The following is a 14,449-nucleotide window of genomic DNA, read 5'->3' as shown; positions in this document are numbered from 1 at the left end:
ATACAATAAAGTGGAAAATGTTTACGCGCCAGTTGGAACACTCACTGATGACTTCCTAACTGTCCCTGGAAGCAATGCCAGGACAAGGTTATTTGTTGGGCTGATGGGGGTTTTTTTATGGGCAAGCAACTGCTTACAAACCTAACATCACCATGTTCAGTGCCAAGCGTCGAATGAAGTGGTGTAAAGATAACTACAATTGTACAGGTATGGGATCTGTTATCAGGAAACCCATTATCCTGAAAGTTAAGATTAGTATGTACACTTGCTACTATTATTTTATTTTACTATTATTTTATGACATTTATGTTGTGATTTTTTTTTTTTGTTTCTGCAGAGTGCTCATCTTGCAATGATTGACACACTTATGATGGCTTACACAATAGAGATGGTCAGCATTGAGAAGGTTATTGCCTGTGTGCATAAATATTCTCCCTTCTTCCAAACTGCGGACCTGCCTTATGATATTGAGGATGCTGTCATGTACTGGATCAACAAGGTAAAGTACTGTAAATGAAGCCTAGCAGTGGTATAGTAGCAATCATTTAAGTATGCAGTGGTTGAGGGGAAGGTATAGATTTGCTCTGTGTTTCTATCTTTTTATGACACACACCCACACACACACATAAATTGCTGTACTTGTGAAGTTTCAGTTCAGGTTTCAGGAGGTCTATATCACCCTTCATCAGGTCAGGGAATGAACTTGTTCTTGACTTTGTTCTCCTTAAAGGAGAACTAAACCTCCATGGACCCCCCCTCACCTCTCGCAGATCCTACTAGATTGATAAGTGGCCTATTTCAAAACCCAACCCAAAAAAGCAGCACAGCAGAGTAGCTAGGCGCCATCTTCCATCCATTAGAAAATCTCACAGCTGATATGGAGCCTACAACTGCGCTTGCTCACACAGGTTTTGTGTCGGCGGTGGAACCCGAACCATTTTCTAATGGATAGAAGATGGTGCTCTGCTGCGCTGCTCTGCTTTTTTAGGTCAGGGTTTTGAAACAGGGCCACTTATCAATCTAATAGGATCTGCAAGAAGTTCAGGGAGGGCACTTAAGGGGACTTTTGTACCTGGGGGGGTTTAGTTCTCCTTTAAGTGTGAAGACACATGGAGCTACTAGTTGCAGCTACTTGTCATGGCTACAGAAATAGACAGTGCAAATAGTTTACTGATAATTTTTTTCTACATGTGTTTCAGCACATGAGGCAGTTCTCAGTATTGTCTATGACAGGGTGTTTTCTGGCATTTAGTATCCATGACAAGTAGCTGCTACTAAGTAGCCCTGTGTGTCTTCTCCCTACGGTAAGTAAAGCCCTTTACCATTATCTCCATCTGGGTAGTTTGGGATCAATCTCTTTTTAGGACCCTTACTTCCCTTTACCATTATCTCCATCTGGGTAGTTTGGGATCAATCTCTTTTTAGGACCCTTACTTCCTCTGGTTAAATTTGCTTAATAAGTTCACTATTGCAGTATCTCTAATGCTTCATTATATGTAAAACAGGTTACATGACTTTTATTGTGTCTGGTTTTTTTAAGGTGAATGGACATCTGAAAAGCATTCTTGAGCAGGAACAAAGATTGAAAATGCAACAGAACCTTGATCCTAACACTACACAAAAGGTACTAGACCTTACTGAAATTGTTTGTGTTAGAAATGATATATTGTGAATATGAAACAAATAAAATCCCCCCATACACTGATTTGAAATAACACTGGCTATTTCAATTATTTTTTTAAGAAACAAATTTGCAAAAAAAAAAAAAAACTTAGACAGGGTTAGCTTTCAGTTGCCTATTCCATAAAATTGAAATACCTTTAACCATTAGATGAACATTGTTGGCAAATGAACTTAATTTTCTAACATTTTATGTTAGTTTAGGGTGACATTTACATGTACTAAGGTTCTCATAACTGCATTGCTTAGGACAATGTACTTGCTGGTACCATTGACAAAAGGTAAAAAAAAAGTCATGGAGTAAGCTACAAAGTGCACCACATATGGGTACAGGGAGGCCCAGAGCCTTGCTTTCCACTAGGGATGCACCAAATCCATTATTATCGGATTCGCCCAAATACCAAACCGAATCCTAATTTGTATATGCAAATTGGGATACAGAGGGGTTAAAGATTGCCGTGTGCTAAAAACTTTTCAACTTCCATGTTTATGTGACAAAAGTCACATGATTTAAACATTAGCTTATTTAGTTGATTTTAGATAAAAATTGGTGAATATATACTAAAATTCAATATGATCGTAAAAAATGTATACATTAACTTTTTTTTTTGTACGCAGACATATCTGATTTCATTTATAAATACCAGACAAATTTGCACCTGGATAGAAACGTATGGCGACCAGACAAATATTTGCTGTTCAACTTGCAGCTGCCTGAAAAAAGCTAGCAATTGATTGGTTGCTATGGGTTACTACCCATGTGCTAATTTGCTCAATATTTATAAATCAGCCCCAAAGTGCACTTCCCTTACCTTGTTCCACAGTGAAGTGATGGATTCTTTCCAGAGAATTTGTGCATCGCCCGCTATGGTAAGCAGAGGGACTTATTGTCCAGAATCCATCACTTCACGTTTTCTTTTTTTATTCCTCTGGAATCAGGTGTGTCTGTGTAAAAAACATTATTTCCAGAAATAAACATAAATATAATGTTATGCACCTCTTTTACATAATCTATCTGAATAGCCATGTATCAAAATTTCGGAGGGAGGCAAATAATTATAAAAAAAAAAATAAAAAAAAAATTGTGAAGACCAGTTAAAAAGCTGCTAAGATTAGGACATTCTATTACATACTAAAAAGGGAGTTATTGTGGGCACAGACTGATATACACTATTATTATATTTAAACATATCGCTGGGAACTACCATACTGATTGCATAATGATTCTCCATTACCAGTATTTTTAACAGAATAGTACAACGTATTTGACTATTGAGAGTTTTTAATTGAAGGCCATGGAGAAGCTGTATTGTGGTTCCTGCTTATAATGGTGTAATAGTGTATGTACTCAAAATAGTGTATATTTTTCTTATAAGAAAAGTACAAGAAAAAAAACGCAAATATAGCTCTAGTTCCCTGAAAGTTACTGTTAAATATCAGAGATGCAAGCAATATGAGTGCTACTGGTCACCCTACATTATGTGCTTATCATACCATAAGAACAAATGAACCTTTATAGAGATATTTAATGAGACTATCTGAGCTTATGTACAGTTAGTAGAGAACTGGGAAGAACAAGTATTGTTTATTCTACAAGGAAAGGATTAACCCCTTTGCCACTATGGCACACTGGGGGTGGGGCTGGGGTGAGGATTGGTCAAAACACTTAAAATTGCCCCTATTTGCTTCTTTTCTTTCATGCAAGTGGCATCGCAATGGCTTGTCCATTAAATGTCACTTGGACAGATGTCTGAACTGTTTTTGGGATATCTCCCTGCAATTACAGGGTACATTTATTCAAATGCACATGAGTCATGATTCAAGTTCCCGCCACAAATTGTAGAGAGTGGATTTAGAGCAAAATAACATTTCACGTTTGTCGTTCTGTCACAAATAGGAATCAGTTGGGCTAGAAACTATGTGTTCTAGATTTTAGGACATTTGAGTTTGCACCTTTTACTGTATGCTCTAACCCATCATTGTTTGTAATGCTAGCACATGCTGTTTAGTAGGGCTAAACCCATTTCTCTTACAAGGCTGCTGCTTCATGGATCCAAATCTGATTCATTCTTTCTCTGTTTGCTTTTTCCCTCCTTTGCTTTCTCTGTTATTCCCGCTGCTCCCTATGAAGTCTTCTTCCAAATGGTTTTGGAAACTGGTCCCTGTAAGTCTTGCTTAGCTACTTTGATCCGTGGTCTTTTTGGTTAAATCTGCTTTTCCCTCATATCATGCTAGCATTTTCCACCCTTTACTGCAGTGTTTTAGTCAGGGAGATTTTTCTGCTGTGGTGTTTAGATGCAACTGCAAAACTGTAATGATTTTGTAACCCATAGAAACCATTCATCTGCTCTAAATAGTAAACCATAGTAAGACTGAATAATTCAAATGTTTTTTTAATTCATCCAAAGCTTTATACAGGTATGGGCCTGTTATCCAGAATGCTCAGGACCTTGGGTTTTCCAGAGAAGGGTCTTTCTGTAATTTGGATCTCCATACCTTAAGACTACTAAAAAATAATTTAAACATTAAATAAACCCAATATGATTGTTTTGCCTCCAATAAGGATTAATTATATCTTAGTTGGGATCAAGTACAAGGTACTGTTTTATTATTACAGAGCAAAAACAAAATGATTTTGAATTATTTGCTTATAATGGAGTCTATTGGAGATGGTTGGTCTATTGGTTTCTGGATAATGGGTCCTCTATCTGTAACACCAGGTAATATAAAACCAATTTAAGCAGGTTTAGCCTGCCAAAAAAGAGAACAACTGCTATATATTGATATATAATTAGAAGTCCTTCTGTTTTGGCTGCATCAAAACAAAAATAAAAAATCACCCCTCTCGGAATATCAAAGCCTTGTTTTCACTTTAGCAGTGCCACCATACAGACCACAAACAAAGAGAGAAACTGGGTTTGGGTAATGCTTAAAGCTAAACACTCTTTCTACTTATCTTCCTGGCAATATTTTAGTATACATAGGTAAATTAGAGCAACCAGTATATCACCCCCCTCCCCCCCCACTCTTGTGAATAACCACAAATTTGCAGAAAATTAGTAAACAGGATACTTACCTCAATATGTTTTAAAATAATAGAGAATGTAAACTATACTGATATGCTGTACATTCCCTTAAAATAAAGGAAACCTGTTTTAGCCATTTATTCCTGGGGAGAATGCAGGCATTTAAAACCAAACATATGGGATATATACATAAAAAAGTGGAATGAGCATCGAGCTCTGTGATCTAAGCTATTTGTGTGCAGTGATAAAACAAGTTTGTTTAGAAGAAATATGTCTCTGATCTGCAACATGTGGCTCTCAGCCTGTGTAAGAACTATTATTCACAGTCTGTCTGTCTGTCGACTGTAACTTCTGGTAGTTGCAGCAACAGCTGGACAGCCACAAGTTGTATTTTAGTTTCACACACCAGGCTAAGTAGTGGTTCTCGGTATTTGACACACAGGCCAGATTTTAAATATCTCTATGTTTAGCAATAATATCTCTGAAGCCTCATGCAAACCTTTCTCTGTGAGAAAATCTGATTTGATCAGTGGTGTTTATGTTTTAAATCTTGATAAAGGGCCATGGAAGGCATGAAATATTGCTTCTTTAGTTTGTGGCAATGTTTGTCCAATAATGGCTATTTTAATAAGCAGATCATTTGGGGTGCTGCCCAAACATAGGCACTTTTTCTGAGGTATGCACCATTGGTATTGGTTATAAATCGAGATGTGACTTCAGAAACCAGGGCATTCATGAGGCTACTGGCGCCAAAGGCTGACCCAGTCATCCACGTGCCATTGCCTCACTTGCAGGTCACTAATTGCCAACCCTTGATAAATTGCTGCTGTAGGTAAGGAGCTTTCCTTGCAAAAAAAGCCCCTGTATCTGACTGCTTGCAACCATATCCAGCTGGGAATCATGTCTACTGAAGCCACTGAGGCAGTAAGCACTGAATATGTATGGTAATTAAATTTTTTTTCTGCTGCTAAATTTGTAATCTATTCAATTTACTGTACAGGCCCGGTACAGAAAAGAACAGAATCTATTCAAACAGCTTCCCTGTATTCCGCTCATGGAAAACATCCTTAAAGATGGAACTGATGGCTGTGCAATATCTGCTCTTATTCACTTTTATTGCCCTGAGGTTATCCGATTGGAAGGTGAGAATATTCATTTTCTTTCATATAATTAAATATGCATTGCAGTTTGGTAACGGGGATGTTAACGTTAAGGCCTATGGCTCACTGGTCAGTTTGACAACAGTGATCCTCAAATTCTGGTGCTGTCAGATGGGGATCACTCAAAGACACTAAAAGGATGCAGTAGTGAAAATGCCCAGTGTGCAACAGGCTTAAACAGTGGTGTACCGATGCCAGTATCCACAATTGCCACACCTCAATGTGTTGTTTGGAAAAACCATTACGTTTGGCTATCAGTTGTTCTACATTACACATTTCTTGGACTAACTTTTCCTAAGCTGATTACATGGGAGGGGTTGGTGACTTCCAGTGCTTCCAGTGGTTAATTACTCTCAAGCTTGGAAGAGGATTTTTTTTGTAATATTTTATGGGCAGGGTGTGTTAGTCATGTTGGTGGGTCCATACCCAACAGGTACCAACTAAGGTCGAGCGAAGGTCAAACCCAAGCAGTTTATTAATGCGGGCAGGGCATGTATGGCAGTCCAGTATACCTGCAGTTCTGCACAGGTATGCATTCAGGTACCCTCCTCCACATTACATCTTAAAGGAGAATGCAAGTCAAAATGTAAAAAGCATACTGTCCAATAGTCCTCCTATTGTTTAGTAAAAAGGCCACACTTTTGGCTCACCTAATCAAATATTTACTCAGTCACACTTACTTCACTTTTCTAGAACAGGCAGCCATCTCTAAAAAGGTATTCTCCCTTCCTTTCCCTCCTTGCTTCATACTGCACATGTGTTTCATTCCCTCCCCCCACTCCCCTCTGCCAGATCCGCTTCTGATTGGCTGGTGGGCATGTGTAGCTCAGAACAGGAGACAGGATCAAGTTACACACATGCTCAGAGAATAGGAAGGCTGCCGCTGGCACCTACAGGAAGGGGAGAGAGATTTCAGTGATGTCACTGTAGTCTTCACACTGCTGTAGGCTGCCAGCACCATATCTCAGAGAAGCAAGCAGGGATCTGGGAATTTAGATATGCAGTAAGTACTTAAAACGAATGCCTTTAGACTTACTTTTAATTTATATTAACCTTTCATTGTCCTTTAAACTGAATCCTGAAATATCAGCAGTATGTTTATGTGGTAAAATTCTATTCAAAAAGATATATAGATTTTTTTTTTCCATACGTGAAATTTACTTTGGGTCCCCTGCAAGAGGGGAGCAACATTTAATTCATAGTAGGATTGCAGTAGGAGGACCACCTTAACTCCCAAATATGTAACCAAAATTGTATGCTGGTTGTAGTGTTAGGGAAAGAGTGGATTTAGCTGGGTTAGTATTTAAGCCAAAGATTTTACCAAACTCTGTAGTTAAATCTAGCGGAGTGGTCAAGGATTTGTGCATGTCCCCTAGGTACATCAGTGTGTCATCAGCATACATCTACATTTTTTCCTTTCGGAAAGTCAACTGGAAGCTTATAATCTTTGGGGTTTGTCTTACAGAACCAGCCTGAGGTTCTATAGCATGGGCATAGAGCAGGGGCAGCAGTGGGGACCCCTTTCATGTGCTTCTAGTAAGAGCAAAGCAGTCTGTCTGAGAGGCTTTTAGTTTAGGGAGCCTACCGGGGTGTTATAAAGTAGCTGGGTGACCTATACCAAATGCCTTTACCACCTTCCACAAGTAAGCCCATTCCATAGTGTCGAAGGCTTTTGCTACATATATTGCAGCTACAGCTCTTTGGCCACTGTTTGCATGTTTTATTGTTAAGTTGAGCATTAGCTTTCTGATATTGTGTGTGGTTGTTTTGCCTGGTATGAACACTGTTTGGTCTTCAGTAATCAATTGTGTGATTACCTTCCCCAATCTCCTAGCCAATTTTTTTGCTAGAATTTTCCCAGAGACTAGTATTAGTATAATGCCAGCCTACCCATGGCTTTTTAAAAGCCAGTATTTTGCTGCCCACCAGGTGTGTTTCCTGCAGCAGTATGATGCAAATTCCCTTCTGTTTCAAATAATCCATTACTAGCCTGTGTTTAATGGGATTATTGAGGCTATGCATGTTACAACTTAATAAAAAAAAAAAAAGTATCGTGGAGGTACCAACACCCATATTGGATATTCCCATGTAACTACATCGAAAATGACTATATTGGTAATAAGATACCTGAACATAACATAAAAAACTCTGAAAACATAACACAAACTGAACTTCCCTTTACCCTCCCATCTCCTTTTACCTCTTGCCCCACTGTGGGTAGAATTTTGCACATAACCAAACAAATTCAATGTTTGGAGCTCTTATTAACAAATATGTAACCATCTTAGTAGCTCCTAGCGGTACTCTCCCTCCCAGTCTGTTGTTAACATAAATTTTTAGCCTGCTTAGTTGGAATTGTGTCCCTAATCGTGTTGGAGGCAGCATTGTTGGGTGGGTACGCCAAAAAGGATTGGGACCTTTAGAAATGTATTGTGGCTGCTTTTTTCCAGGAGCCTACAGGACTTTGTGGGAAAAGACCTCACAAATTAGGGTGATAGAGTCAATGTGTCATTGCCAGGGCAAAAGTTAAGCTTATACTCACATATGTGTGTAACAGAGGGAGTAAAAGGTGGGGGGAATATAGGAATATATATATGTTAGGTAGATTTTTTTCCAAGTTTTTATGTGAATCCTTCCTTTTTAGATATTTGCTTTAAGGAGTCCATGTCCTTAGCAGACAGTCTGTATAACCTGCAGATGATACAGGAATTCTGCCAGGAGTATCTGAATGGATGCTGCCATTTTACCCTAGAAGACATGCTGTATGCATCATCCTCAGTTAAGGTCAGTATGAGATAAAGACTGTTAACTCTTAAAAGCTCAATGTCAGAAAAAAAAATATTTACATGGTTCAGTGTTTGTAACAGCTATATTATCTAAAGCTTGCAGCTTTTTTTTTACCTTTGTACCTTAAAGTGATACTGACACCAAAAAATTTCTTTTAAAAATATAAACCTACTTCCAAACCTACCTATAGGTCATGTTGACTGTTTTTCCTAAAAGTGCTGTTTCTCTACATAAATCTTACTGAAGATCCTGAACCCGACTATAGCTTCTCAATCTGTCAAAAGGACTACATCATAAACTGGGAGGATTCAGCTTGCCGTTTGCTTCAAAGAGCTCCCCCTCCCTCGCATAGCATTGCATGGCGTTGTGAACAAGAAAGCAGGCAGGCTTGATCTTACCATTGCCTGCCTACTTCAAAGGGCTTCCCCCCCCCCCCTCTGCTCTTCCCACAAAGAATTAAATAGCAGGCCAGCTTAAGCTCTCCAGTGCCTGTCTGCTTCTAAGGGCTCTCCCTCCCCATTACACATAGACAACGGAGCTGAGCTTGTCACACACCAGCAGAAAGCAGAAGGGGCGTTGCAGGTTTGTGATTGGGCATATTTATTCACTTGGGAGGCATTTCAATTAAAACCCGGAAGGAGGAAACAAACATGGCTGCTCCGTGGGTTTGTAATTCGTGCTACCATAATTATGAAGTAAAAAAAACTTCACAGATTTAGTTAATAAGAAATTTAAAGCTGATACAAATTAAAACACAACAGCAAGTGTAAAAAAAATTTTTAATTGGCTGTCATTATCATTTTAATACTACTAAAAAATTGCCTCCAATAAGGATAATTTATATCTTAGTTGAGATCAAGTACAAGGTACTGTTTTATTATCAAAAGAGAAGGAAAGTCATTTTGGCATTTTACTGTCAATAGATTTGCCACATTAGTGCCACCTAGAACACTATTTATTCTGCAGTAAGCATTACTTAGTAAAGAGCCCTAGAAGCTCCCTTTGTTTAAGACAGCAGCTGCCATTTTAAGTAGATTCCTGCTTGCAACTCTAGCCCTTGATAGCTCAGATCACACATTCCTAATGGAGGAGGGAGGAGTTCTTAGCATTCTCGTGGGAGGGGGGAGCAGGAGAGGGAAGAGAGGAAAAAAACAGGAATCAAAGATTTTTCTGAGAGAGCAAATCAGATACCCAAGAACATGTTTACAAAAAAGGAGACAAGAAATCCTCAAGACACCCTTCCCGTAATTCAGAACTTTCTGGATGACGGGTTTCCCGAATAACAGATCCCATACCTGTATACAACTCATGAGCTGACAACCTAGGAAAAAATAAAGGAAGAAACTGAAAATATGGGAACATTTGATGATGGATGAAAAAGTATAGTAAAGGACATCAGGAGCTGAATGGAGAGGCAGAGGAAGGGTTGACCAGTAGTTTGACTTCTTAAAGTATTTCAAATACTGGATCTGCTGGGTGATGTAGTCAGGGCAAGCATTTTTACTACCTGCATTTTAGTGATGTTTCATTTTGTTGTAAACTTGCTGTGAGCTGTTTGGATCCCATGCATTTTCAGCGGTGGCCCGGGGCCCTCCAACAAAGATAATTACAGTTGATTTTCTGTGGGCTTGTACATGCAGTCTGAAAAGCAGTTGTGATTTTAAAAAGATGTTATTGTATGCAATAAGGTTAGAATAAAAGTTTTATTATATATAGCATTCTGGTCCTGTTTTATGACAACCGAACTCTTTTGTAACCGAGTGCAATGCTACTGCCTAAAACAATTAGCAGCTGCAGTCAGATTGCCATGTCTATGTGTCACCGCTTCTGATAGCACTGAATTTAAAGTGCCATATTGGATGGGTAACTAACCGTGACGGAGACCTGTGTGCCAAAGCGCTTAAGTAAGCATTCTGGAAGAACATAGAAACTACAACACTGACACACTGTAGGTCTCTTTTACAATGCACTGTACACAGCACAAAGTTCAGCCATTTCTTTGCACTTCGTGTACTGCATGGTGCATTGTGTAACTTGCCTCTGTGCTCCATTTCAGAGTGCAGACACCTGCATCTTGTCAGCTCTGTATTAGTGAGTAGCACTCTTGTGCCCTACTCATGCATTTCTGCCCCTGGAGTCATAATTGACCCCTTGTATCTTGAGTACCAGTGCTGTAGATTCTACTGTCTGGCATGTGATGGGTGAAGTGGTGGATGAATGAATCATATGATCCAGCCATAAATATGTTAGACACAAGCATGCAGGACACACAAAAACAGCATATAGATGAATGGTAATTAACTTTCATCACCAACAGAGGAAAGGGAGTCAGAAACTAAATAAACAATGTAGAAAAAGAGTAGGAAAAGCCCACAAAATAGGAACTGCAGCAGCAGAAGGGCTAATAGTAGCAAATGATAGTGTTAAAGACATTCCTGAAGCAAAAACAATTATTTTATGCCAATAATCATGTGCCTATAGAAAACTGTCTTCTGTATGTATGTTTTGATTATGCACTTCTGCATATACTGCTGCAGCTTGTGGTTTACATTCTCTTTTACCCCCCCAGACCAATTACTTGGTGTTTATGGCTGAATTGTTCTGGTGGTTTGAAGTAGTGAAGCCCTCATTTGTTCAACCGCGAGTTCTCAATCCAAATGGTAAGATGATTGTGTTATAGCTAAATGTACTAATATTTAAATCTAAATTAAATTGTGGGGGAATAGGAGTATTTCCACAGACATATTTACACATGTACATTGCACTGTAGCCCTTTTATTTGCATAATATGATTATATTAGTATACTTTATTATATATATTCATTTTAAAATCAGCCACTCACTATACTACAATCTTCAGTGCTTTGTATGTTACAAATACCTCTCCTCTTTCCTAATTATACTGTTATACATTTTTCTAGTAGGATTTGTAGAGTAATAATGGTTACAAAATTTATATGCAGTTGCAGCGCACAAAGTTAGGACTCCCTCCTCTGCTCCACATCTGAACAGAAGAAACACCATAGGAGCCTCAAGTAATCCCAGGTACAAGCATAATCCTCTAATGTAGCCAGGGTCTTTTACAAACACTGTGCAAAATTGCTCCTGGGCAGCTACCTTTAGCAGGCAATAAAATGCTTGCTTTTATTTCTCTACCTGCAGCGTCTGGGGGGAAAAAAGTAAACCCCTTATTGGTTGCTCTGTGTTTTTCTGGACAGATTGTCCCGACAAATTGTCCCAGTGTTGGAGTATGTCATATAGTTTAGTGAAGGTACTGCTGTGGGTGTAAATAAATGGCCATGATGTTATTTACAAAAAATTCAGTGAATTTGGAGTGGATGCTACTGATAGTGTTAGATAACTATATAAATTATTATAATTATTATGCCCATTTTAGGGTTTAGAAGAAATGGTTGTCCTTCTGTGATGCTGAATTACCAACTGGATTGTTGCTTCTCAGTGGATTAATGATAGACCACTTTTTCACAATATTTCATGTTCAAGGGCTCATTAATTATAGGGGCTCATTTGTATAAACACTGGGCAGTAACCCATAGCACACTTGGAAGCTCACTAATGGGACATCTACCCATGTAACAAATTAAGCTGTACAGATTTTTGGATAAGCTTGATTTGCCACCAGTAAACTTTTTACCAGTACAGATATTTGTTTGTCCTTTTTACTGAGAGGAACACACCAAACCTGATGTCAGGACTGGCTTTTTGGAAGCAGCCAGGGTCAGAGAAATATAGTCGCTAGCAGGTTGTTCTGTCTATATTAAGTATTATCTATAACAGCCTCCATCTTGTAGCTGTTGTGAATACATCCTTCTTAGGATAGGGTATTGCTTGGTTAAATTTCTACCAGCCAGAGTACCATAGGCTGCTTATGTCATTTGTGAAGGATTATAAAGCGTTTTTACTTTCTGTCCTAGGATTTATAAATACTTTGTTGCATTACACAGAAATTTTATTTTGTTATTAATGAAGTTAGCAGCGTACTAAATCCTTTTAGGCAAAGTCACACAAATTAAAATCGAGAAAGCTTTACATAACAAGTGGGAATTCTGACTTATTCTGCTTCATTTCTCCATATAAAATACTGTGTCTGAGCAAGCTGAATATTCTGTTGCCCTGGTGTTTAGTTAAGATTACGTGTGCTCTTGTCTTATAGAAATCAACAACCAATATCTGAATCAGTGGGACCAGGTAAGAAACAAAAGCTCATACAGAATTTTAACCTGATTAAAAAAAAGCAAGAGCGCTTTCTATGTTTGCTGTAATTATTATTAGTTATATGTTGGGAGATTTCACATCTTGGTGTCAGATCAACATATTGAACCCTACAAGTAAGATGTAGTTGCACGAGTCAAAATATAATGTCCGACAACACGATTGTCAGAAGGGAATCTAATGGTGTTTGAAAGACCTTTTTTTTTCTCTCATTAAAATACACTGACTGTTGGATGTAGATGCAGGAACAACCACACAATTTTACTTTATCTGATTCAATATCCATAATACCCGGGGGCATCAGATTTTGTAGGATCCCAGAAAAAATCTCATGCTGTTGCATGACAAGATTCAATGGGTCAGATACAGTCTGACCCACAAAATCTGATCAAAATCTCCAGTGTTGCTGCTATACATTTGACATTTGTGAATGGTCATCATTAATTGATCTTTTGTACTGTGCCCAGTAGTTCTCTCTCTCTGTGTAGGCTATAAGCAAACTTAGAGGGTTACTCTTGCAAATACAGGTATAGGACCCGTTATCCAGAATGCTCGGGACCAAGGGTATGCCCGAAAAGGGGTCTTTCCGTAATTTGGATCTCTATACCTTAAGTCTACTAAAAAAATCAATTAAACATTAATCAAATCCAATAGTATTGTTTTGCATCCAATAAGGATTATTTATATCTTAATTGGGATCAGTTACAAGGTACTGTTTTATTATAACAGAGAAAAAGGAAATCAATTTTAAAATTCTAAATTATTTGATTAAAATGGAGTCTATGGGAGACAAGCTTTCTGGATAACAGGTTTCCGGATAAGGGATCCCATACCTGTTTACTAAATCTGGAAAATTCAATGTCTTCTAAGGGAAAACTAAGCCTGTAAGTCAGTAGCAACTCTTTAAAATCCTAGGAATATAATTATATCATCATCTTTTATGTTGTCATTAGACACAAATTGAAAATGAATATATATTAATATATATGTTTGAACTGTCATTGTTTATTTAATCTTGAAAAAAACATTAATTCAAGCAAAATAAGTTTAACCTTGTTGCTTTTTTCAAATGTAGCTGTTATTCGAAGGTCATCATCTATGTCATATGTAGATGGTCAAGTTGGAACATGGCCTAAAGAGAAAAGGTGAGGAATAATAATGTTTTCTTTTCTCCACTGTTCTTGCACAGTGGGTTTAGGAATAGCACATTTATTTGTGATTAGTGCATTTGTGCTGTACATTAATTTTTATTATATTACTTCTTTCATTCGCTGAATGGAGGAGTTTGTGCTTATGAGGCAGATAATATGGACAACTGGTTGAAGTAGCTTGAGTAGAGTTAGAGAGAGAGAGTTTGTGTAGATTCAGGTGTATATTTCCAGCCAAAAAAAATGAATACATCAGCTCTACTATAGAGTTAATGCTTTAGTAATGGCTTCCTCCAGGGATCTGGTAATTTGACCAACATTTGTGATGTTGGTCCTTGAGCTTTATTTGTTCAGCATGCCTGCTGCCATTCTGACAGATATCATATTTGTTTGGTAACTGGATTGAATGGATGGA

General features: G+C 38.1%; 1 protein-coding gene across 5 annotated transcripts in view; it reads left to right on the top strand.

Annotated features, from left to right (window-relative positions):
* camsap2 (calmodulin regulated spectrin associated protein family member 2) overlaps positions 1-14,449 on the top strand; it is a 70,614-nt gene that overhangs the window by 34,103 nt on the left and 22,062 nt on the right. For 3 of the 5 annotated variants that reach the window (XM_002932151.5, XM_018093632.2, XM_031901043.1), the window contains 9 exons: positions 338-499; positions 1,541-1,624; positions 3,812-3,844; positions 5,707-5,848; positions 8,511-8,650; positions 11,223-11,313; positions 11,617-11,698; positions 12,828-12,862; positions 13,962-14,031. In XM_002932151.5, coding sequence (XP_002932197.2) covers positions 338-499; positions 1,541-1,624; positions 3,812-3,844; positions 5,707-5,848; positions 8,511-8,650; positions 11,223-11,313; positions 11,617-11,698; positions 12,828-12,862; positions 13,962-14,031 — 839 coding nt within the window. The remainder of the gene's footprint in view (positions 1-337; positions 500-1,540; positions 1,625-3,811; positions 3,845-5,706; positions 5,849-8,510; positions 8,651-11,222; positions 11,314-11,616; positions 11,699-12,827; positions 12,863-13,961; positions 14,032-14,449) is intronic. The other 2 variants (XM_012962489.3, XM_018093633.2) reach the window with 1 other exon arrangement.

This window comes from Xenopus tropicalis, chromosome 4 (assembly GCF_000004195.4).
Source record: "Xenopus tropicalis strain Nigerian chromosome 4, UCB_Xtro_10.0, whole genome shotgun sequence".
NCBI lineage: Eukaryota > Metazoa > Chordata > Amphibia > Anura > Pipidae > Xenopus > Xenopus tropicalis.
The sequence above is the reverse complement of the archived record's forward strand: the minus strand, read 5'-3'. Positions and strand labels throughout refer to the sequence as shown.